Source organism: Furipterus horrens, unplaced genomic scaffold (genome assembly GCF_987537825.1).
Source record: "Furipterus horrens unplaced genomic scaffold, mFurHor1.1.pri manual_scaffold_8, whole genome shotgun sequence".
NCBI lineage: Eukaryota > Metazoa > Chordata > Mammalia > Chiroptera > Furipteridae > Furipterus > Furipterus horrens.
In genome coordinates this window covers 57107949-57133879 of record NW_028327178.1, presented here as the reverse complement: position 1 = coordinate 57133879, position 25931 = coordinate 57107949, and the positions used below count along the sequence as shown (strand labels likewise).

The 25931-nt window shown below is 47.2% G+C and overlaps 1 protein-coding gene across 1 annotated transcript; it reads left to right on the top strand.

The window, feature by feature from the left end:
* Positions 1-865: 865 nt before the first annotated feature.
* On the top strand, positions 866-25642 carry LOC150002972 (urocanate hydratase-like). The gene is made up of 16 exons (XM_090285885.1): positions 866-1031; positions 8650-8780; positions 9813-9906; positions 10723-10782; positions 11126-11254; positions 11391-11452; positions 14689-14755; positions 14845-14988; positions 16068-16156; positions 18304-18366; positions 18673-18852; positions 19161-19258; positions 19955-20027; positions 21405-21526; positions 23214-23284; positions 25299-25642. The coding sequence occupies exons 1-16, from the start codon at positions 906-908 to the stop codon at positions 25467-25469; spliced, it is 1680 nt and encodes a 559-aa protein (XP_090142011.1). The 5' UTR covers positions 866-905; the 3' UTR covers positions 25470-25642.
* The last annotated feature ends 289 nt before the right edge of the window (positions 25643-25931 follow it).

Here is a 25931-nt window from a genome sequence, read left to right as displayed (position 1 = left end):
AAGGTGTTATCTGATCTTTTCACCTTTCTGGTGCAGGCCCTGTACTGGGTGCTTACATAACCAATTTGTACTCCTGAAGCATTGGTGGTTAATTACCACTCATTTGCGTAGATTGGCACTAGTCCCAAGGCCACAGAACTGGTCAGGAGCTGAGCTAGGTTCACAACCAGGTGTTGCTGCTTCCCAGGACCACAGGGATTCGACTGCAGTCACTTCCTGGTTGTGTGAGTGAGACCAGCCCTTACTTTCCCCTCCATAGCACAGTGCTAAGGAGGAGCAGTTTCTCCCAGAATCATTAACGGGATTGGGGAGGAGAGCCATCTCCAGAGCTTTGGGAAGGGGTGAGACAGCATGCACTGGAATGGAAGCCAAGGAGGGTACACCTGCTGCTGGGTGGGCTCCTGCCAGGTTTGTCAGCTCTCCCAACCCCCCACAGACACACATACACAAACAGGTGGCAAGGAGAAGGGGTGTAAGGGGCACTGCCTGCTTTCTACACATATTCTTCCCTCTGAACCAGGTTCAATATCATGGCTCCCCATCATCAAGACACAAACCCCAACATCGTCTCCCTGGTGTGACACCTATTAGAGCCCCACCAGCCCCCAAAGTCATATCCTAAAATCACAACCCACTCAAGCCCCACTAATAAAACAAATGAACCCCCACCTAACCATCTCCTCCGTATGAAGCCTGACTCTCCCTAGAACGCTGCCCCTCCTCCCCCCAGTCAGCCTAGCGGCCAGTGACTCTATGACCTGCACATGGCTTCTGCAGGTCCTGGGCCCAATGAGGGGCTGGAGGAGGTGGCTTGGGCTGAAAGTTCCCTCCCAGCTAGATCTTAACTGCCCAGTCTCTCCCTGACCTCTCCACAGAGTTGGCCTCCACCTCAGTCTCAAACAGACATGTCTAGCCTCCAGGTGCTGTGCTCTGGCCTGCCCCTACAGCCCCTTCCGGAGAACCAGGGACGCTGGGCTGGGGTGCCTCATGCCCCGGTCAGGACCCCTGGCCTCAGCCCTGCAGAGGAGCAGGTAAGAAGCTGAGCCCTATTCCTGCTTGGGACTCTTTGTCCTTTGGGTGGTTCTTTGTGGGTATCCCCTACTTCCTACTCTCTCTGCAGGACCTGAGGCCCGAGGTCTCCAGGAGCTCCCAGTGGTGTGGGATGATCCCAGTGGGGTGGGGGGATCCATGTGTGCCAGACTCCATAACACCCCGTATCCCTCACTCTCTCCCCGATGGCCACCCTTTGGTGTGGGATGATGGTCCCCATTTATAAGGACCCTGAGGCTCAAGGTCACCCAACCAGTACATAGTGGCATGGTGACTGCCTCCAGTCCAAGGAGGACTGGGGGGGGGGGGGGCAGTGTGAAGTGCCCCAAACGTGCAGCAGCAAAATATGTATCTTCCTGACCCAGACATACACATAACTTTAAAGTTCTACCCTGTAGTAGGTCAGCTCTTGTTTTTGTTTATGGGGAAGTTACTGGTCAAGAGCTGGCTGGGAGGCCAGGCACCCCTACTCGATTTCCTATAGTCCTTCCAGCCAGCACCTCAGGCGAGTCACTGACTGTCTGGGAATCCCACTTGTCTCCTCTATAAGCCAGGGAAGATAATTGTACCACAGGATAGTAAAGAAGACCAGAAGAAATAAAGTACATGGTTATATGAATAGTTTCCTCCTACATTTTCTTTACTCAAAATTACTCAAGAATTTCAGGAACAGTAGAGGGAAAGTAGAAAATATTAAGCACAAAGATTAAGAGAGAAATGCCACTACCCCACCCTAAATAAAGACTGCTACCTTAGGGGGACTGCCCCCTCTTCTTTCTGCCAAGTGCCTCCCACAAAGAGGGAAATGGCACTGGGGAGCACTGGGGAATGGTGAGGCGGGCACTGGTTGGCACTGGACATGGGGCACTGCAGGTACGGAGCAGACCTTGGGGAAGTGTGGGAGTGGGGAACTCTACCCCTCACCCTCCGTTTGTCATCATCATTGCTTGGTCTATCTGGCCCAGCTCAGCAATGTCAAAGCAAAGTTTGTTTTTTCCCACTTAGTTGCCTCCCTGATGGCCACCAATGCCTTGACCTTTGACCAAGAGGGCCTGAAGGGCTCTACCACTTGCACATCTCTGATGGTGTTATGCTGGTAATCAGCTTCCACGGTGTCTTGTGCTGAAAGGAGGACCCCTGGGAGCTGAGGAGCAGGGGGCACCTCAACTTTGTCTGTGTTTGTTGCTATCTGCTTGAAGGTCACAAAGCCCTTGAGTAGGGGTGACTTGCTGGTCTGGGGAGTTTGAGCTGTTGAAGGGGCTAAACCTCTTTTCTGGGTGCCAGAGTTAGCTAGTCTTCAGCTGGTGCCTGTGAAATATTAAGAAATATATGTGTATTTATATCTGCCTCCCTGCCCCCTTCCTGCTAATATTTAATTTTAATCCTAGTTCCTGACACAGAACTCCTAAATGAGTTGGACTTCCCTAGGTGATGGGGGTTAGGAGTATCTTTTGTTCTAAGGATGCCACTCTAGGTGGGCTCCTGGATTAGGACTGGTGACCAGAAAGGCCAAGACATGATTAGAAAAGCTTGGAACTTCCAGCCTTACCCCTCATAGCCCAGAGAGAGGAGAAGGACTGGAGAATGAATTAATAACTAATCATACCTACGTGCTGAAGCCTCGATAAAAATCCCTTACTTGGAGAGTCAGAGGAGTGGTTTTAGAGCAAGCTCAGAAACTCTGCCACCCTTCCCCAGACCTTGCCCTATATATATTTTCAACTGGGCTTTCATCAGTATTCTTTATCATTATATATAAAATAAACCAGCAAGCATAGTGTTTCCCTGAGTTCTGTGAACCACTCTAGTAAATTATCAAACCCTTGGAGGGAGTTGTGGGAACCCCAGTTATGGCAGGTTGGTCAAAAGTAAGGTGACAACCTGGAGTGCCATTGGCCTCTGAGGTGTGTGTGGGTGGGAAGAGGCAGTCATGTGGGCTTGAGCCCATAACCTGTGGGGTCTGTGCTGACTCCAAGGTAGACAGTGTCAGAATTGAGTTGAACTGAAGGACATCCTGCTGGTGCCAGAGACTTGGTCATTGTGGGAAAAATCTGCACATCTGGTCACACAAGTGTTCTATGTGAGAACAGTTTCTCCTGTAGAGGGGAAACATGAGACTGTTTTCCTAGACAATTTCCAAACCCAATAACAGCTTCTTCAGAAACTCACTTTATACTTTTCCTTTGGCTTGTTTTCTACATTTTTATTTAAGTGTGTTCTTTGACTTTTGATATAAACTTTAAAGGTAATTTTATGAGATAAGCAAGTCAAATATAAAAGTGTAAGTTTCCCACTTCACCCCCCCCCAAATCACAATTTGTTTTTTGTTTGTTTGTTTTTTGTTTTGTTTTTTTGGTGTATCCTTTCAGACACATTTTCTGTGTGGGCCCTTAAAAATATAAGTGGGAGCATTTTATACATGTTAGGGTTTTTTTGAGGTTGTTCATTATTGGTTCACTTAAAGTTGCCCCCATTCTTTTAACTGTTTCATAATATTTCATCTGGATGAACTAAAATGTGTTTCACTCTTTGCTCTTCTTTAAGTAGACTTCTTTCTTTTTAAATATAGAGTGTGCTCTATGTATAACATCTTAGCCACTGTATTCTCAGCATGAGCACAGGACAAGTTCTACAGTGCAGAGGAAAATTTAGTTATATACTGTGACCACTTCCTCAATTAGAAATGTCTTCAACATTCTCCACTCTGCCATATGCAATTTCTCTTACTGACCTTTTCCCCAAATTCTGCCCTACCTAAAGGGGCTCTGCTGGGCATCAGATAACATGTCTGAAGACATCCCACATGTATCTGGGTTCCTATCACTACTAACACACTATCCTGAGCTTCTTGATTATGGGGCTCTTTGGGACTCATTTCTGAGTCTTCAGTGACACCAGGAGTTGTTTGTTTGTTGAATGTGTGGACAAGAGTATATGCCAAGTACCCAAACCAACATCCTAGAAGAGTTCTGCAGGCAAGAGAAACATGAGAAGGTATTTTAGAGACAATGGGAGGAAGTGAGTGAAGATGCAGAGACTAGCCTTTCCAGAGTAAATTAGGGATAGATGAGGCCCTATGTAAATCTGAACTGGATGCAGAGATTAGAGAGCCAAGCCCAGCCTGATTATAGAGGATCCTGAATGCCAAGAGTAGTGTGGACTTTATCAGCTGAGTAATAGGGATCCCATGAAGGCTTCTGGGTACTCTCCTAGAGAATGTAGAGGTTTCTACAGAGTTCCTAGAGGGGGCAGGTGGACTGGAGGAAACAATTGGCAGCACAGAGGGCCATGAGTGTGGGAGATGATCATTTTGATAGCTGGGACTAACCTGGCATGTATGGTGCCAGACACTGTTCGAGGCATATCAGTTCAGTTAGTCCCCAAGACAGCCCTATAAGGTGTGTGCTAGCACTGATTTTGCAGAAAGGAATTAGAAACTCAGAGAGGGAACAACATGCATGTGCTGTGTAGCAGACACTCTGGTGCAGACAGAGGCCTGGAGAGGGGGGCTAAAGCAGCAGCCTCTGGAGAAGCTCCACGCCCCCAGCTGCAAGAGCTTGAGCCACACTTTGGACGCAGGAAGTCTGGCTCTGGTTTGGGTCAGAGCTGGTCGAAAGCCCAAATAGGACTGGGTTAGAGGGGTGCAGGGATGGGGGTGATTCAAACAAGGCTGAACCTACTGGATCATGGCTGTCATTTTGGCAGAATTTGTTAGTTAAAAACTTCCAAGCAGGTGAGGTTTGCCCCATAGGATCACTGCTAGGTCAGAATGAAAGAAAGACATAGGCCAAATATCACACACACACACACACACACCCTGTTCTGGGAGCTAAACAAAGTCACAGGCTAATATCCTTATAGGTGATCAGCCATTGTGCAGAAAAGGTTTGGTCTTGGTGGAAGTAACATTACTTCTAAGCCAGGATTCTGTCTCTCTTCTGCTGTAACCAATCACCACAAACACAGTGGCTTAAGTTAGCAAAAATCTATTACCTTACAATTCTGGATGTTGGAAATCTGAAATGGGTTTCACTGGGCTAAAAGCAATAAATATTAGTGCAAATGCACTGATATTGAAATCATATTTGTTCTTTTGCTCTCTTATTGAGTATAATGCCTCTCATTTGGGGGGAACAAATATGATACAGTCCTAGTTTATGTTTACATGGTTACAAAGCTCATAATACACTCTTAGTAACATTTTACATATTATAAAATACCATTAGAAAAATAAATGCAGCAGGCCCGCATTCCATCTGGAGGCTCTTGGTGGGGGTTGGGGGGGATCTGTTTCCTTCCTCCAGCTTCTAGAACATCTAGACCATCTGAACTTCTGTGTTTCTTGGCTCATGACCTCTCCCTCCATCTTCACAGCCAACAGCACAGCAAATTCAAATCTCTATTTCTGACTCTGCCCCTCTGCTTCCTACTTATAATGACTCATGATTACATTGGGCCCACTGGATAATTAGGATGCCTTCCCATCTCGAAAACATTAATTTAATCTTATTTGTAAAGTCTCATTTGCCATGTAATGTAACATATTCACAGGTTCCAGGGGTTAGGATGTGGACATCTTTGGGGTCCACTGTTCTGCCTACCACACTATCAGGTGCCCAGAATCCTCCAATCCAATGGCTGAACACAAAACCTTTTATGAATTAATCCTCCAGCCCTAAGAGTATAGGCCACTGAGCTTATTAGGCAAATTGGAGAGTGGAGGGGTGTCTAGAATATTCTGTCCAATTTATGTGTCTTGAATACGTCTGATTTTACTAATAAGAACCCACTTGTTCCATGTATTGCACATTAACAGACCCCAATATCACCAGCGGAAATTCATCTCTGACATTCTATATGTTGCATAGCACACCCTCTGATGTAGACTAAGAGAGGGAAAGCTGAGGAACTTGTGGTAGCACTGTGACTAGTATGCCAACTGACCACCCAGAGTGAATTCCCAAGTGGGGCTCCCACTGGTTCTCCACTGTGGCACTTTATATTAAACTGAAGATCTGCAAACAAGGAAGTTGCAAAGGTGGGTATGGACAGGAAGCAAGAAATGCTTCCCAGGTTCTGGCTTTCGGTCTTTAGGAACAGGTGTTTATGTTTATGGCACACATGCATGAACACTTTACTTTGGAGCAGATTAAATTTCATACAGTCATTTCTATCAACAGACACAATTTAAAAATCATTAAATTTGACAGGAACATTTGTTGTGTTTTTGAGGTATGTGCTTATCTGAACAAAATTTTGCAAAAGCATTTGACACAGTTAAACCTGCCTTCTTCACCTAGCACCAAGTTTAGCCCCAGTAATGAAGCCTGCATTTCTGTGAGAACAGTGAATACAGTGGTTTCAGACTGCAGCTGCCACCTCTTAGCAGGTTGTGAAATCTATCAAGGGGGTTGCAACCAAAATTCATTAGAAAATTAAATACAAGAAGTTAGAATAGGATAGAATATATTAGGACCTTTGTAGTGAGGTTAAGTCTTGTGTGGAGTATGTGTGTGTGGTGTGTGTGTATGTAACATATATTACTTCTGAAACTTTTTTCTTAATGTTCACTTTCTCTTGCAAGCTCTGATTAGAAGCTATACATCAGTAAAACAAACAAACAAAAAAAGCAACATTTGTGCCAAGGTGTAAAACTCACAAAAGGTAGCCCAAACGTGATGTGCACAGGTGAGGGAACGGGCCCCAACCTTGAAGGGTAACCACTGTCCCAACTTCTCACAGCATACCTTAGCCACACCTGCTCTTGAGCTTGTGTCCAAGAATAAGTTATACAGTACATTTTGTGTGTGTCTTCTTTCTCTCAGTGCGAGGGTGGGAGAGTCATTCCGGCTGCTGGATTGTTTCATCCTCCCTGCTGTCCTGCTGTGGTTCCCAAAGTGGGGTCCTAAGACTGGCAGCAGCAGCAGCAACATCTGGAAACATGTCAGAAATGCAAACAGAGACTTTGGGGGTGGGCCCAGCACTCTGAGCGATTGTGATGCCTGCTGGCCTTGAGAGACTCCTGTGGGGGCCCATTCTTAGTCACTGTTCTTAAGGGAGACACTCATATTTCTGATCTTTTTTTTTTTCAAGAGAGAAGGTATTATGTGCTTTATTCTATGTGAAAATTAAGTGAGGGAATGGCTCTATAAACACTTTTGAGGTTGTAAAACAACCTGAACTGGCATTTTCTCCCTTGCCTGCTCTGGCCCTCTGTTCCCTCCTGAAAAGTCCCTCTCTTTTTCTCCCTGCACCCCCACCTGCCCCTAAAGCCCCATTGACACCCCTGTCATTCACTCCCCAGGGCATGTCTTAGCCCACTGTATTTGACCTTTGGGCACACTGGACATATTGTCCTCTCTTTCCTGGGCCTCTGCCCTTGGCCTCCAGGGCATCTGTGCTCCTGGCTGGGTTCCCAGCACTCGGTTTTCCTGACTGGTACTTCTGCCCCTGCTCAAATGCTGGTGTCCTCAGGGCCTGTTCCTAGGCCCTTGTTTTTTTCTCCTGTCACCTCCTGCCCTCCAGTATCCAAACCACCTGTCTTCCAGTCCATACCACCTCTCCCCTCAATAGACATGCATTCAATGAATGAGTGAATGAATTTACCACGTTCAGCTCCTCATCTCCCCTCACTCCCAAAGTGTTTTTTTTCATCATGGCTATTGGATGAATAAATGGCTTCAATGTCCACCCAGACACCAGATTCTCACCCTAGCAACCTCCCCCACTTTGCCTGCTTCCACCCTCAGGCTCCAGGCTGGGTGTGAAAGGGTTTGCCAGGACTCTGGACCTCCTTGATCTGAGATTACAAGCAAGAAAGGAAGCAAACAAATCACAGAGTGTTTGATGGTAAAAAGCTCCAGAAGGAAATAAAGGTGGGAAGAGAGGCTAGGAGTCAAGAAGGCGATGATGTCTGCCAGGCCTCTGAGGAGGGGGCCTCTGGACTGAAACTAGAATAAAGAGAGGGGCCCTCCAAGAGAAGGCAGATTGGGGAACAGGGTTTAGGCAGAGGGAGGATAAGTGCAAAGGTCGGAGCATTAGGGATACATGGAGAAGAGTGACACAGTTGGAGGGAGCATGGGAGTTTGAGCTGCTTTCCCTGGCTGGATAAGGAGCCTTTAGAAGGTTTGTCCTGTCTCTGGCTTTAGACTCTGTTCTGGGCCTCCCAGATCTGGCAGGATTTCAGTCCCAGGGCTGCAGTTATAGCCTGAGGTTACTGCCAAGCTGAGCACTGGTGAAGAGTGCTTCTCTGCATTTGTACAAGGGGCCTATGGGCTCCTGACAGGTCTATTCTCACTCCCTTTGATTCTGCATCTCTCACTGTAGCCACAAGCCTCAGGGCAGGACCCAGTCTGGTCCTTGCCTAGAGTCAAGCAGCCTGGACCCCCAGTGAGCAAGTCTCTTCTTGGGAAGGTTTCTGAAGGAAGTGACATTGTAGTTGGCCCAAGGTGAAAACTAGGCAGTCTCTTGGTGGAACCATAGGTTTCTGAGTGAAGCAGGGGCATACCCAAGTGGGGAAGGATGGCCCATCATGGAAGCCACAAGATGCCTGGCTTGGAGATCCCGCCCCTGACTCCTCTCACCACTCTCCTTCTGCAGCTGGCACTGAGGAATGCCCTGCGCTACTTCCCCCCGGATGTGCAGGGGCTTCTGGCCCCCGAGTTTGCCCAGGAGCTACGACTATATGGGCACATCTATATGTACAGGTTCTGCCCCCGCATTGAAATGAGGTGAGTGTTGATGTGCACAGCTTCAAGGGAGCCCAGAGTGGGAAGGGGGGTGTAGGAGGGATCATGCTGGGGGTCAGGAACCCCAGAGACAGCAGGAAAGGGGAAATCGAAGCCAATGGCCGTGGCATGCTGAATCGTCCCTCACACAGAAAGAGGAGGTGGCAGTGTTGTCATCTGTGGGAGTTTGCTGCCTAGAGATGGCTGAAGCCTGTAAGACTGGCCAGAAGACAGAGTGATCCTTATTAGATGGGTCCCTCTGGCTAACCGTCCTGGGCAGTGGGTCCTGGGCCATTCTGGAGGCAAACTGTGTGCAAAATCCCCTTCTAAACCCCATGTTTTGTTGTCTTGCCAGAGGACAAGGAGAAGTTTAGAGGGTGCTCTGCCAATGTCTTCAAATAGCTCAGGATTCCTTCCCATCAAGGCTCACAAGCTGAATTGTGATTGGCACTGGAGGTCTTGTGAAACTGCGAATGGCTGGACCTCACCCCACATTGCAGTTAGCAGTTCTAGGGTGGGGTGGAAGGATCTGCCTATCACAGTTCCTACAGGCTGCTGCCCTGCCTAGGTATCACACTGAGTGTCCTTGTTCTTAGATATGCCAAAAGCGCAGACTTGTCTGGGACTACCACAAGGAATGGCCTGAACCCTGGAAAGCAGGAACCACACCTCATTCCTAGTGGGCCTTGCTCTAGAATTGGTGCCCAGGAGCACAGGTGGTGTGAAGGAAATAAGGAAAGAATAAACTGCTCTGAGAGTAGAGGCTTCTGGAAAGTAGACATCAGCTTTGCTTCAAAGTCAGCATTCTCTCAGTTGGAGCCTGCTGAGTAGGAAAGAACGGTGGCCCAGGGTAGAGTGGGAACTGAACTCCTCATACCCGAAAGGGTGAGGGGCACAAAGCACAAGGTAAGCACTGAGCCAGTTGGTTTTGGTTCCTGCTGGGAGCTTCCAGGTGATTTCTGCAGCAGGTTGTTGGGTCTCACTGTTCACACCTGTGTGCCCTCCCATCGTCATAGCTAGCGACTCCCCTTGCAGGGCCTACCCAATGAAGCAGTACCCCTGCCGGACGAAAGCCGCAGCAGCCATCATGCACATGATCATGAACAACCTGGATCCTGCTGTGGCCCAGGTAATGGCTAGGGAAACTGAAGCACAGGGGCCAGGAATGTTCAAAAGAATTGTTACGTGAGACACACATTTAAGCTTTTTTATTTAGAAATAATGATAGATTCCCAGTAACTATAGCACAGCACCAACATCAGGACATCAATATTAGTATAGTAAAAACACATGTAATTTTAAATTTTTTAATAACCACATGAAAAAGTGAAAAAACATCAAAGATTTAATACTGTATTTTGTTTATCCTGATATATCTGAAATATTACCATGTTAACATGTAATCAGTAAAAAAAAATTATTGAGCTATTTTACAATTTTTTCCTACTATGTCTTTGAACTCTGGAGTGTGTTTTACACTTAGAGCATGTCAGACAAGCCATGATTCAAGTGCTCAATAGCCACATGTGGATGACGCAGGTCTGGCCACATGTGCCTGTTGCAGGCCTCCTTGAAAGCCAGTCTGTACATCAGATCCCATATTTGAGAAAGGATATGCTTTGCGAGGCGAATCCCTAAGTATTATACTTGAGGGTAATATGGTCCTTGAATTTGACCACCCTGCCTAGTGGTGAGAGCTTCCTCAGCACTGTCCCTGGCCCCAAAACCTGATCACAAATGTACCCCTGACATTGACCCCAGACTCAGCTCTATCCCTCAACCCCAAGCCCAGTCACAGGTGGGTCACACCCCTCTGGCTTTTTCCCTTGCCTTCACCACTCCTTCTTAAAAGGCCATCAGCCACCTTGCCCCATCGAGCTCAGGGCAGGCGTGGGGACCCTCCCTTCCTAGGCTGCCATCTCAGGTGACACTGTGTCTTCTTCAGTTTCCCCAGGAGCTTGTGACCTACGGTGGAAATGGACAGGTGTTCAGCAACTGGGCTCAGGTATGCTGGACTATGAAGCATAGCCTCATGCCCAGGCCTTCCTCATGACCATGTCCTCTGGGCTGGAAAGAGGTTACAAACCCAGGACTTGGGACTCAGGTTTCTGGCTGCCTGATGCCTGAGATCACTGCACTGGAGATAATTTGAGGATGTTGAAAATTCTAAGGGCAGGAGTGGCCTAAATGGAGGCACCAGGACCCACTAGAGTATGACGGAGGACTGGAGGGATGGGACATTGGCAGGACCGCTGAGGCCTTGAGAGCTCTCAGAGCCTGGGGGTACCTTGGGGCTCACTGTGGGACCCCCACTTACAGAGCCCTCCATGTTTTGTTTGCCCTTGCAGTTTTGGCTGACGATGTCCTACTTGTCGCAGATGACAGAGGAGCAGACGCTGGTCATGTACAGTGGACACCCTCTGGGCCTCTTTCCAAGCAGCCCTGGAGCCCCAAGGCTGGTCATTACCAATGGGATGGTGGGTCCTGGGGCAGCTGGGCACAGCGCCAACCCAGGGGCAGCAGGGAGAATCGGATGCCCCGACACCCACTTAACCATAGTTTCCAAGGGTGCTGTGCTGTCCTTAGCCCTTGGCTCCTGTCCTTCTTTTCCAGGTGATTCCCAACTACTCTTCTAGGACAGAGTATGAGAAGTTCTTTGCCATGGGGGTTACAATGTAAGTCTCTACTTCAGTTTATATCATATCATTCCAGTAAATATCATATATTTCCACTTTTATTATAAAATGATGTAGCAATATTAAATAGAATTTTGAAAAATATAATCAGAGCACTGTAGCAATTTTATATTCCCTAGCAGTTTTTATGAATACACCTACAATTTTTATATACTTACAAGCAAGTGGACAAACAATTTGAATCCTGCTTTTTTCTAACATTTTATTATGAACAATTCCAAACATACAAAAAATTGAAAGAATTAACTATAAACACTAAAATTTCTGTGATTAATATGCTATTAAACTCACTTTATCTGTGTCTTTCTCTCTGTCCCTCCATCTGTCCAATTGGGTTTTGATGCATTTCAAAGTAAACTGTAAATATTATGGCCTGGAATTCAATATTTGTTTATAATTTTTTCTTTTGAAGTGAAATTTATACATAATAAAATGCACACATCTTACATGTACCATTCAATAATTTCTAACAAATGCATGCATATGAGCAACTCAAACCCCATAATGATGCAGAGTACCGCCATTTCATTTGTTACAAAATTAAGGCATGCTCCAGGTTGAAAACTTCCCTCAGACATTATAAAAGGAGCTACAATGTAAAGAAAATCCCTCTCCCGCACTGGACTCCTCAGTTCAAACAGATTTCTTATGTGTGTGGCTACAAATACAAATAATTAGAACATTGTGATGCCTCTACACTTGCCTTCCCCATTTGACAATATAGCTTAGACATTGTTCCATTTCAGGAAACATGAGTCTAACTTATTCCTGTTTTACTTGCAGTGTTCAGTTGAACCATAATTCATTTATCCCACTTGCTCCTGATTTGGATTGTTTGCAGTTCTTTGGGATTATAAAGAATGCTACAGTGAATGTTCTGATCTGTACAACTTTGTGGATTTCTGGGAGTCATAAGAACCATGTAAAAAATGATGAAGTCTGTAGTATTGGAAGCCAATAAACCAGGTCTCAGACTAAGACTTTATAATATAGTCATAATAGTCACCACCACTTATTGTTCTAGGATTCATAGGTTTAATCCTCTACACAGTACTCTTATTACCCCATTTTGTGGAGGAAGAAACTGAGGATCAGAAACCCAATTACTTTTTTTGTTGGTAATTAGTAGTTACAGTTGATGTTATTATTATTATGAGGGCTAAAGACCTCTTCTTTACCAGTGGAAGCAGCAATAGGGTCAGAGGGGTGGGGTCCACTCCTAGCTCCTCTGCCTCTTGTGACCTCCAGTGAGTCACTGTGTTTCTGTTTCATAGATACAGGATGGAAATTTAAAGAGAGTGGAGCTACAGAGTCAGACCTAGTCTGGCTGCACCTGAATGTTGACCTCAGATGCTGTGGGCAGTTAACTAAAGAAAAGATGCAAATCACTAGTGAATATAGGAAGAAGTTTAAATGTACTGTATAAAATAATCTGAGAACTACTAACTAAAACAAAAGCCTTTTCACTGTTGGCCTGACAAAATTAAAACTACAGATAACACCCAGTGCTGGGAAGGATGTGAGAAAAGAGGCAATCACAGATTGTGGGTGGGGTCTAGGTCAGTACAGCAGGCTGGAGGTGGTTGGGAGGGCTACATCTAGCAATTGGGGAAAAGGAACTTTGACCCCACAATTTTATTTACAAGAGTTATCTTGTGAGTAGCATGCAGCAGATCACTTAAGCACAAAGGATCAAGACAGCTCTGTCATGTGTCCCAGTATAACCTTGAAACTTGGATCCTATCTGTAAAGAGGGGATATTAATGAGGGTGAGGATTAATTAAATGAGAAAGGTAACACTCTTAACACATGGCATAAAGGAAATCCTTGGGTGTGGGTTAAGGGGACCATGACACCCTAGGGATGGGGTGGGTTCTGAGTGGTCCAGTACCTTGCCTAAATTATGGGATAAGCTTGGTATTTAGACACAGATCTGTGAGAATCAGGATCCACACCTGATTCAGAAGAGAGAAAAGGAAATTGCTGGACAACAGGAATCCAATAGATATGATCTTAAAATTTACAAGGGAGAAAAGTAAGTGGTAGTAAGCCCTTGAGACTCTCCTTACCTCAAGAAGAGTACAATTAAGGCAACAGTAAAATCTTGTCATTCCACCATTTCACTGTCTGCAATTCAGATGTTTGATAAGTATCAAGGGATGCAAACAGGCAGGCTCATGCATTGCTGGTGATATTCACTTTGGAATATGACAGTATCTGTTAATATTTTAAATGTTTGCATCTGATGACCCAGAACTCCTGCTTCCTGGTTTCTACCCAGGGAGGCAGATAGGAGGTGGCTTACTGCAGCATTGTTCCCATAGCAAAATTGGAGCCATTCCAATAATCAATAGGGGAGAGAACATTCTGTGGCTTCTTACACTGCATACCTAGAGCCACCAAAGGAGTGAGCAGGATCTGTGAGTGCTAATGTGGAAAGAACCCCACAGGCCTTGTGTTTAGGGGAAAAACAAGCTGTAGTAGAAATAGCACCTACAGAATGAGGCCATTTATGTAGCTAATACTGATAATAGTTACTCCTCATGCAAAATGGCACTCTAAATGGGTTCATTGAAGTCTAACTTACATACAGCACAGTGCGCAAATTTGAAATATGCATAGTTGTGGCAGCACCTCTTGCTGGAAACCAAGCCCCATGCCTTCCTCTCACAGCTCCTAGCCCTCCTTGCAGCAGGTAAACTCCCCAGCTGAAGGTCACTAAATGAATGGAATCCTGCAGAATGTACTCTTTCTTGGCTGACTTCAATGCTAAGCCCATCACACACAAGAGGACTATATTCTTTCTTTTTTCTGAAAAGTTCCATTGTGTCATATACTGCAATTCATTTCTCTTTCCTCCTGGTGATGGGCATTTCAGCTATTTCAGGATTTGGCCACTGAAAGTCAAATTGCTGTGAACAATGGTGTGTATGTCTTTACATGGGCGCAGACAGGCATGGAAAGTGGAAGTGCTGGGTCACGTTCAACTTTTGTCAATATGGCTAAATATTCCCTAGTGTGATTTTACCAATAATACTACAGTTTTTAAGAGAATTACTCTGTTTTTAAGAGATCTGGGAGGCCAGAGGGGACCAAAAATGTTTTTTAAAGAGAATGTATTAATGCATTAGTGGGTAACTAAAAATGAATTTTAAACCATGAAAAATGGGGGGGTTAGCACAGACTCACCCCTTGCTTGCCTTCTCCATGATCAGGTATGGCCAGATGACAGCAGGCAGTTATTGCTACATCGGTCCCCAGGGAATCGTCCATGGCACAGTGGTGAGAGGAAAGGGTCACGCTAGACCTCAGGGGATGGGAGGTGGGCATGCTGGAAAGTGACAGTGAACTCCCAACTCCTCACCCTGCAGCTCACCTTGTTGAATGCTGGCCGTCGGTACCTGGGCATCAATGACCTGGCTGGGAAAGTCTTTGTTACTTCTGGACTGGGTGGAATGAGTGGCGCTCAAGCCAAAGCCTCCGTCATCGTGGGATGCATTGGCGTGATAGCAGAGGTGAGCACGCCAGGAGCACTGAATCCTCATCCCTCTTTCCTCATTTGAGAGACACTCACACTCACATCACTCTTTTCTCCGGCTCCCTCTCTAAACCTTTCCACAAAGCCTTCCAGGGCGGGGTTCCCAGGGCAGTATACCCCTCTTGCCTTCAAAGTGCCCACTCTTTTCCATCGTCAATACTTGTTGATGCTGTCCAATGAAACTGACCTTCTGTGGGCACCATTTTCCTCACCCTATTGAAAACCTGTAATATAGCTGGGAGATAATAAATGTTTGTGAATAAATGAATGTAGACTCCCCTAACTCAGACAGTTCACAGTCAGGTGCAGAGAGCAAGTGAGCTGCCCATCAGTAGATGGGAGTGCAGCATCTTTTTCTCAGTGGCTGTCACAGCGTTCTCTGGTAGTGTCAAGGACAGGCAGAGAAACAGGAAAAAGGCCTTGGTAATACACATCAGTGTGATTGCACTTAGTTGATACTAAACCTGTGACATACATAGTATACTTGTTAGGACCCCATTTGACTGCAGGTAACTAAACCAAGCTATGGCAGTTCACATAAATAGGGTTTTATTTTTCTCATGTAGCCAAGAGTGTTGGCATTGGTTTAGCAGCTCAGGGACAATATCTCTAGAATCTTTTGGACTTCCCTTGTGGGTACAAAATGCCCCAGCCATCCCATCTATAGTCAAGGAAGGAAGAAAGGAAAAAGGGAAGTACCAGCTATGGCTGACTATTTTAGCAAAAAAATAATGTCTCAAAACTCTGGTCAGTATTGGATCAAATGGATGTTCTTAGCTACAAGGGAGCTGGAAACAGTGGAAAGGATATTTGTGATTAACTTGAACATGGCTCATCTCCTGGGTCTGAGCACAGTGGTACCCTAAACACAATCCAAGTTCTGATGATAAAATGGCAGAAGGGAGAATGAGTATTGGAAAGCAGCTTGTAGTGTCTGTCTGCCCTGACACTGTTATAAAAGTGGATGATCTACATTGGGGGATGGCATGTACCTAGTGGAGGGTGACACACCCTGGGATGATTTGTGACTAAGTGGCTTGTGCTCCTTGGTCACAGGTGGATAAGGCAGCCCTCATGAAACGCCACCAGCAAGGTTGGCTGATGGAAGTGACCGACAACTTGGACCAGTGCATTGAAAGACTCAGGTACACATCTGACAAGTGAGCATTGAAAATGGGGAGACCATGGGAAAGGGCCCAAAAGCTGGATTGCCCTACATAGGCCTATTCAGTGCCTGACACTTGACCGAAGATGGCCACTCCAAGTTAAAATTCAGAGACGGTATAGCAGGAAAAATCTTATGCCTATTTCTTACTGACGTATAAGGAAACCCCTGAGTTTGTGTACTTTGGTGGTCAGACATTTGGTTCTGACACATTTTCAATTATCTTCTCACTTTTCCCCCAATAATCAGCCATAGTGTGTTTTTTTTTAAAGATTTTATTATTATTTATTTTTAGAGAGAGGAGTAGGGAGAGAGAAAGAGAGGGAGAGAAATATCAATGTGAGAGAGAAACACTGATTGGTTGCTTCTCATATGCACCCCAACTGGGGACTGAACCCACAACCCAGGCATATGCCCTGACTGGGGATTGAACCAGCAATCTTTTGCTTTGTGGGACAGCACCCAATTGAGCCACACCAGTCAGGGCTACTCAGCCATAGTTCTGCAAAGAATGTGTCTGTGTTTCTCACTGTTGTGACCTTAGTGCTCATCCCAGAGCCTGACACATAGCACATGCTCACTGAATCTATTGGGGAAACATGAACCTTTGAAAGATGGAGCTTTCCCTCAGTGTGACTCCATAAGGTTCAATATAAGTTGATCTTCCTCTTCACTTGTGTTGTAATTATCTGTGTGATGTCTGTGTAATTTCCTCCTGCTTGATGTCTTCTAAGATATTTTAGTGGGAATGGGGGGAGGACTGCCCTGGGGCTGCTGCTCAGATGCCATTTTGAAAGCATCTTCTCAACTGATTTACGCTGCAGTACTGAGCCTGTGTGTGGAAGATGCATTGGCACTGTGGTTCTCCATGCCAGCTATAAGATTCTAATCAAAGGGGGCTCGTATGAAAATATTCAAGTACACACAGAATTTGAAAAACATTCCTATTTCCAAAATGGAATACTATTTGACATAGATCTTTCTAAAATATTAGTTTAATCACATTGCACCCCTGTGTGGAACTCTCAGATAACTAACTTTCCACTAATTATAGGAAAAACTCCAAACTCTTACTGTGCCACTAAAGGCTCTTGCCTGATTTGACTCCTATCCTTGTTAATGCTGGTTAGCATCCTGAACATACACACATACCCACTTGCACACACTTGCACACATACACACGTGGACATACACTCACTTCTAACCACTCTAATATTCTTGTCATATCTAAATATACCTCTTCCATTTGCCTTCTCTTTTCACTCACAAAGTTTGCCAACTTAATTCCTTAATTTCTACTGCCACACACACACACACACACACACACACACACACAATCATTTCACATCAGTTTAGCAAACTGCCTTAAGCAGGCTATCACACCACATTTCAGCTACCTGAGCTGCAGAAGACACAGATAGGAATGGAGTTATCCTCTGGGGGCTCATGATACCGGTTCTGGCCCTAAGACTGACATGCAGTCCACCTTCTCCAGCATCCCTCACAGCTCTGGGACCATGTGCCCTTTTCCTGTTTTGTTATCCCTGTGTACCTGAGAAAGAGGAGCATGCCTGGACCCCGCTGGCATCTCTCTGCTAATCAAGGACTTTGGTCGATCTCCATCTTTGAATGGGTGCCGTATTGCCCCACTTACTGTTGCTTTTTGATACCTCTCAGGTCTGTGAGAGGCTTTATATATTCAAATTTTCTATTCCCCAAGATATATTTTATTTTTCTGTACTTCTATTTTTCAAAGTAATGTTTGGAATCATCTTTAGTGACTATGATTTGAGGATCACCTTGAGTGAGTTCTAGGATGGTCCTCATTAGGGTTCTAACAAGAATAGCCCTAATTCTAAGTATTGCCTCAAGAAGGTTTGTCATAATTGTCACCTCAGTTCTTCTGTCTGGGCTATTCAAGTCTGCCATTTCCCTTATGGTCTGGGTCCTCAAAGGACACACATTATAGGTTGCTGAGTCTCAGGCCCTACACCTGCATATGATACTTTTGGTGGCCTCTTGGATCTTCTGCATTCTAGTCATCTGAGTGTCCCCCAAGTGTTGACCAGGGTGGACAGCTGTGGGCAGGTGTGATAGAACCATTTCTTCTGCACTTCTGCCCTCTAGGGAAGCAAGGGGAAAAAAGGAGGTGCTCAGCCTTGGTTACCATGGCAATGTGGTGGATCTTTGGTAAGTACAGGGGTGAGAATCAGTAGCTTTGGGGACCCCAGGTGAACCACTCCCTCCAGCCAAGACCCCAGTGGTGGCCAGGTGCTCCTGGAACACCAAATTTCAAGTTTTGACTTGAGGCTGTGCTTCCAGCTTTCATGACATGTGTCCTGGCCTGAGCTCATAGCAACCTTCCCACAGGTGTCCTTTGCCGGGAGATGGGTATGGGGAGGGATGTAGGATTAACCTCAGTCTCTGGCTACTGGATATGTGGACTGGAAAACATGCAGATGCTGCTTTGTACTGATTAGCCCACATATTCTCTAGGGAGCGCCTGGTCCATGAATTGGACACGACGGGGGAGCTCTTGGTGGACCTGGGGTCAGACCAGACATCCTGCCACAACCCATTTAATGGTGGCTATTATCCTGTGCAGCTTGGCTTTGCAGAGGCCCAGAGTCTCATGGCCTCTGATCCTGTCACATTCAAGGGCTTGGTCCAGGAAAGGTGATGCAGGTTCCAGGGCTACTTGGGGTATGGGGCGGGGGAAGAGGGTAGGAGCTGGACATGGGAAGGAGCTTTTGGACTGGGCAGCTATGGCCTCTGCCTGGTTCTCCAGCAGCCAGCTATGTGGCTTTGGGTAAGACCCTTAACCTCTCTGAGCCTCTGTCTCCTCTGTCATATTGGATGGAAGTCAGTAGAGATGGCTGAGCTTCATGGGGTGAGGCTGGGGGTTACAGTGATGGGGCAGAGAGGGCCCATTTCAGAGTCTTACCAGCGGCCAGAAGTGACAGCTGACTGCTGCCCTGTTGCAGCCTGAGGAGGCAAGTCTTAGCCATCAACCGGCTGGCCAAGGAGAACTTCTTCTTCTGGGACTACGGCAATGCCTTCCTCTTGGAAGCCCAGAGAGCAGGTGAGAGAGGGGTCCATCCTCCCTAGGCTGGCAGAGGGCACACTCCCCCCAGCCAGGGCTGTCCTGGCAGGGACCTGGGGCAGACAGGAGCTAGGGCATACAGGTTTCATTGTGCCCCTGCCTGACCTTCTGGAAGCTGGTCCTGCCAGTTTGACCTCTCTGGCCTTAGTTTCTCCATTTACCTTAAAAATATAAAGCACCTTAATGAGAGTGGGTACAATGCTTAGGTACAAGCCCCATTGCAAAAAAATTGCAGCTTTACTTTTTCGTGAAGGAAACTTTTTCTGTAAAATAAGTGGTTCATTCATGGGTTGTAAAGTTCAGAAGGTACAAAAAATATCCAGTGGAAAGTCTCCCTCTCAACCCCATCTCTGGCACCAGCTTTACCCCCACCCCAGAGTCTGCAGGCTCTAGGGTGCCTCTCTGGACACACATGCAGCAGACATGGGTGTGTGTACATGCTGCCCTGCCCCATACCAACAGCCTATGACAGTCAGTACTGCTCTTGCTGTCTCCTCTTTTACCTGAAAAGGCACCTGGCCATGCTTTGCTATCTGGAGACAGAGCACTTCCACAGTCTTTCCCCAGGCTCTGTTTAAGTTGTCATCTGGATGGTGGTTCATGTCCTTAACTTTGGGTGGGACCTGCCAGCCCTCAGCCCCTCCAGGTGACTCTGTGTGGGTGCTCTGGCCACAGGAGCTGATGTGGAAAAGAAGGGTGCCGAAAGGACTGAGTTCCGCTACCCCTCGTATGTCCAGCACATTATGGGGTAAGTGTCTGGGCCCTGAACACTCAGGTCACAAAAGCCCCTCCTCTGACTGCTGCTGAGGCACCGGAGTGCTGACCCACCAGGTCATGGGATCCTCCCACAAAATGCAGGTGAAGAGAAACTGAAATCATGAGAGGCCTTGTACAGGGCCTCAATGAGAGGACAAGGAGGCTTCAGGAGTCTGGAGCTGAGGTCACTTTCTGGTGAACTCTCCAGTCTTCAGTATTCACGACGCTAAATGCTGTCCATCCCATAGCCATGGCCATGGGCACAAGTGGGTGGCTGATGGCTTGATTCATGAAGGCCAAGATCTACTTTCCCCTGAAGCCCTTGTGCCTACTTGGCTGTGCCAAGCCTGTGGAGGCCAGTGGCCTAGGACAAGTAAGGAGTAGTAGGATATATCCAGAAGGAGACTGGCTGAGGGTGGAGGCTCGGAGGCCAAGGCCAAGAGTACGGGTTCAAGCAATACAGGGGCAGGGAAGGGATTCCCAGACCCCAGTGTGGCAAGATGGGACCAGAGAAGGAAGGAGGCAAGAAGCAAGCATCTCCTTCTCAGGTTCACGTGTGCGGGGGCAGAGCCAGAGTGGGCTGGGCCACTGGTCTCTCTGGGGAGGGAAGTAGGAGGGCAGAGGGCTGGGATAGTGTGGGAGTCTAGGGAGGGAATAGGCTGCTGCCTCTCTGTGCATGGAGTTCACGTAGGAGGGTCAGTTTACTTCAGGGAAATTTGGCCAAATCCCCACATTTACTATTTCTCCCAGCTATTTAATTTTGATTGTCAGGTTGTTAATAATAGCAACTTAAAGAATTTCTGCTTGTCTGGGTCCCAGCTCCCTGCCCCTGCAGCTCTGAGAGGGGAAACAGAGAGCCAGAGGTAGGGAAGGGACAGATGGGGACTGAGGGCTAAGGAGGGGGTAGAGGAGAGAGAAGTAGGAGTGTGGAGGAAAAGGAAGGGAGAACACAAGAGGAGGGGAAAGAGAGAGGGAGGGGGACCGAGGGAGATTCAGGCGGAAGAGAAAGGAGGGGGTTGAGGGGAGGGGCAGAAGGGGAGGAAGATGGAGGAGGGGGGAGAGGAACTGAGGGAGAAGGAGAAGGACTGAGGGAGAGGGGTCCTGAGAGGATGGAAGGGGACTAGAGGAAGCAGGGACTCTGAAACTTCCTGTCCAATATATGACTTAAGGGTTTCCAGCAACAATTCTGGACATGGAAGCCACCCCCTCCCCAATTATTACACATGCCCACACACAATGACCCCCAATACACACCCTAACTTACACACAGCCTTCACCCCTTCTCAGTTCTGAAACGTGTGCTGGCCTCCCCTCCTTGGATCATGGTGGAGCCAGCTTGAGAAGGTGACTAGGCATTTTGTCCTTTCAGGGATATATTCTCCCAGGGATTCGGGCCTTTCCGCTGGGTGTGCACATCCGGGGACCCTCAGGACCTGGCAGTCACCGATCAGCTGGCCACATCTGTGCTGGAGGAGGCCATTGCTGGTGGAGGTAAGGTTGTCAGGTTGGAGATGCTCAGGGTGGGTGGCCCCCAAAATGTCCCAGAGAAAACCTGTCTGCCTGGTAGTGCAGGGCAGCCCTTCCCCTACCCAGTCTTCTTATTCCCTTCCTGGCCTTTGAGGGCAAAGTGGTACCCAGCTTCCCGTTTGTACAAGTCAACAGTGCTTCTGATTCTTCGTAGCTGCCTCTGTGCCTGCTCCGAGCCTCTGGCTTTCCATACCTACCAGGCCCACTCTGCTTATTTCATGCCAAAGCCTCTCCAGTCAATCTGTGGTTTTTCTGATATGGAGCCTTGGTTCTGCCTTTTCACATGGATGGGGGAGGTTGTTCAACCATAGTCCCTTCTTGTGTAGCAGATTTAATGTGTCATTTATGACCTGAAGAAGAGAAGGCAATTATTTTATGAAACTTACTCAGCTGTCAGAGCTCCTACCCTCAATTCTCTGCAGCTTTTCTACAGGTCCAGAGATGGCCTTCTCTCCAGGTGGTTTCCAGTGTGGGTTGTTCAGTCTTGGCTGCTTGTTTTAGACCCCCCAGGGGCCATTTCGCCCTGCTATCCACATCTAGGATGGGGGGTGGGGTCGGGAGTGGGACCTGGGTTACAAGTATCCAGGACTAGAGAACAGGCTGAGGGTGGGTGGGGCCCCCTATATGGGAGATGCCAGGCAGGGGGAGGCCTCTTGAGGAAGAACGGGGAAGCAGAAACCTCCTGATGCTTCCTGGTGTTAGAACAACTGCACAGCCCTCAGTAGGTGGCTGATGGATGCTCAACAACCAGCCTGGTGGGAAGAAGCCCTGAGCTGTTTTTTATCTGTTGATGGCCAAGGTCTGAATACTCTCAGAGTTGCTTATTCAAGTGGGGCTCCAATTGGAACAGTAGCAGTATTTCCACTAGGCAGATAACCTTGAAAGCATAGATCCTCCTAAAAGGTAATAAATTAAGAAGTAATGACTTATGATCATTACCATAATTTTTAATATATATATTTTTAAAGTGTGAGTTAATCTAATTGAAATTTAATGATGTCTGTGTTAACCACTGGCTCACACAATCCCTGAAGATTTAACAGTCTGCTCTCATGAGCTAATAGGAGCAGCACTCAAGCTCCTTGGCTACCACCCTCCTCTACACATCCTCCATACTTTAGCCAATTGGCCTGTCTCACTTGGGTGGGCAAGCTTCTTCTCACCTCAGGGCCTTTGCACTTGCTGTTCCCTCTGCCTAGGATTCTGTTTCCTCAGATCTTCATGTACAATGGCTGGTTCTTCCTTAGTATTTAGGACATAGCTTGACCTCCTCAGAGGTGACTTTGGCCCTCCTGACCCACTAATCTAGTGACTATCTTACCACATTCTTATTTTCTTCATAGTCTGCAGCATTTGTTCCCAGTGCCTGGCATGGCACTCAATTGATGTTTGTTGAAGGAATGAATATATCAGACAAGGGGCTGCACACTTCCGTATATTAATTCATATGGCTATTGGCATTGTTGGTTCCAAATATCAGATAGCCTAGTGTGGTGCTGAGGAGAGAGTCTCCCTGATCCCAAGTCTGGGCTCTGGTGATGGGTAAAGAACAGGTGCTTATGCCAAGCAGCCTGTGAGAGGGAGGGGCTGTGCCTCACCTCAAGTCAGGGGCTTTGGTGCTTGTGACACCCCTCCCCTTCTCTCTCTGCAGTGAACTCAGCTGTGAAGCTGCAATATGAAGACAACATTCGCTGGATCCGGGAGGCTGCCAAGCACCAGCTGGTGAGGGCTTGGCCTTGTAGGTGGTAAGGGTGGGCCACAGGACTACCCACCTGGCCAGTAGATGAGAGATCCGAGAGGGTGCCAACACACCCCATGAAACTGCATAGGTGGCAGACCTACCAGAGTCAGCAGCTACCTCATCCAGGGAGCTGCTGGGAAGAGAAGTTGGGGAGCCTTTCAAAAGGTGACCAGGGCCAGTCAAGTCGCTCTTTACCCTGGTAGTCTACAAATAGTTCTCTTGAGAGGCAGCCTCTGAAGGGCCCAAGAGGCAGGCCTCCTGACTTCTCAGCTATGTGACTTGGGCAAGTGGCTCAACATCTCTGAGCCTTGCATCTCATCTGTACAATGGAGATGCTGGTGACAATAAGTGCACCTGGCTGTGGTGGTGTGCTTGGGGTGGGCCTGCTTTGGAAGTCAGTGCATGAGGCACCAACAGGGCCAGGGTTGCCTTGGCTTCATTTCTGTGACCGTGTCTGTGCTCAGGTAAGTGTGAAAACAAAGGTGATGTGGGATAGGGACTGCTTTATACTGATGGATCAGAAAGGTATCTTTTAGGAGCTGACTTGTGAGTTTAGCTCTAAATGCTGGGAGTTGGGGGGTGAAGGGGAAGCCATGTGACAATCAGAGAAGGCAGAGGGACCAGCCAATGCACAAGCCCTACGTGAGAACGATCTTGGTGTACCAAGGACAAAATAAAAAGTGGGCAATTGGTTCACATGCCTTTGGCCACAGACCCCAATGGCCAGATGCTTCCACTACATCTGGACTAGTGGGTCCTTGGCCTGCGGGTCACATGACCAGGAGGAGCATTGCTCCCTTTCCTGTGCTTCTGTGGTCCAACGACGTCCATCCAAACTGCTGCCTCCTTGCCCAGTGGTTTGTACACATGTTTTGGCCACAAAACCCCTTACGCCAACAAAGGTCTCTTTGACCAGATAGAATCTGAGATGTCCAAGACTGTTGACTGTTTATACTTTTATTTATAGTATAGTTTTCCCAATGAGGATTTAAGGCAACTGGTATGATTAAAGTAAGGCTATTGGATAGAAAGCCAAGAGGAAGAAAGAAAGAGTAGGCTGATCATCTGAAAGCAAAGTGGCCAAGACTGAGCTCGGCATTTTGGGTCCATGGACAGGTGCAAGGTTAGCCCATCATGGTTCCTCCCAACTTTTGCCCGATTCCTGGACAGGTTGGCCAAACAGCTGAGGGAAACACCTACATTGTCTTTGAAGAATCCAGGGTTTCTCAGCCTCAGCACTACAGACACCTGGTTTCAGATGACTTTTCTTTTTCAATTCTGGTAAAACATGCATTAACAGAAATTTTGCCATTTCAACTATTTTTAAGGTACAACCCAGTGGCATTACATACATTCACGTTGTTGTGCAATCATCACCACCATCATCTCCAGGACTTTTTTCATCCCAAACTAAAACTTTGTGGCCATTAAAGAACACTTCCCCATTCCCGTCTTCCCAGAGGTGCTGCATCCTGGCGGTTGAGTGTGTAGGTACTCAGCCATGCCACCTACAGGCTGGTTGACCGTGGGCAGTTTGCTCACCTCTCCAGGCCTCAGTTTCCTCATTCTTTAAATAGAGCCTACAAATAGGATAATAGCATATTCCTCATAAAACTCACAAATGAGTGTCTGTGTAAAGTTCTTGGAGTTGTGCCAGGCACAATCAAAAACTGCATTAGGTGGTGTTAATATTATTACTGGAAAGACTTGAACATGGCAATGCTCATGATAGGTAATATCCCTGGAGATGGGTGAGTCAGGGTCTCAGAGGCAGACTGCAGGTGGACACACGAGTGGTTGGTGTGGCTGCCTGGTGGGCTGGATGTGAGCGCTTGCCTCAAGATCACCAATTTTAGGGCTACCATGTACCTTGGGGTCCTCCAGAACCTTCCTTCCTGTAAGGGATTATTTGGCTGCTGGTGGGACGTATTACCCAAGTCTCTCCCACATATCACTAGGTCACTGAAGTGTCTCCTTTCACCTTTCTCTCTGCAGGTGGTGGGTTCCCAGGCAAGGATCCTGTACTCAGACCAAAAAGGCCGTGTGGCCATTGCTATGGCCTTTAACCAAGCCATAGGCCATGGAAAGATCAAGGTGACATTTCCCATGCTGCTGGTGGGCCCCCTCCCTTTTGGCTCCTTCCTGTCAGCACCAGGACTGCCCTAAGACCCCATCTTCTGTATGTGTGTCTGCTTATGGTCGATAGCTGAGAGCAATGAGAGATGAGATGCCCTCAAACCCAGGCACTGACAGTGGTCTCTGTGTGACTTTGGGCAAGTCAAGCACCCTCTCTGAACCTCAGTTTCCCTCCTGTTAAAGGAGAATCATATTAACCTCAAAGCATGGGTATGAAGATTAAATGATTTGGCTTCCACATGAGTATTTGTTGAATTATCTTTTTCAAACCATGATAAACTTCCTATTTTCCCCTGAGTCTGTCCTGCCAACCTTGGAGGACATGGAGCCCTGGACACACTCATTCAGAGGGGCCTTTCACCTGTCTGTTCTGAAGGCTCACATGCGGAGTTCCTGTGACAGCCTTCTATTTAGAAGCATCAGGAATATTAATGATCAGACATGAAAAGGAAATCAAAATAGTGGGAGGTGAAGGCGGTCTCTGTGGATGGT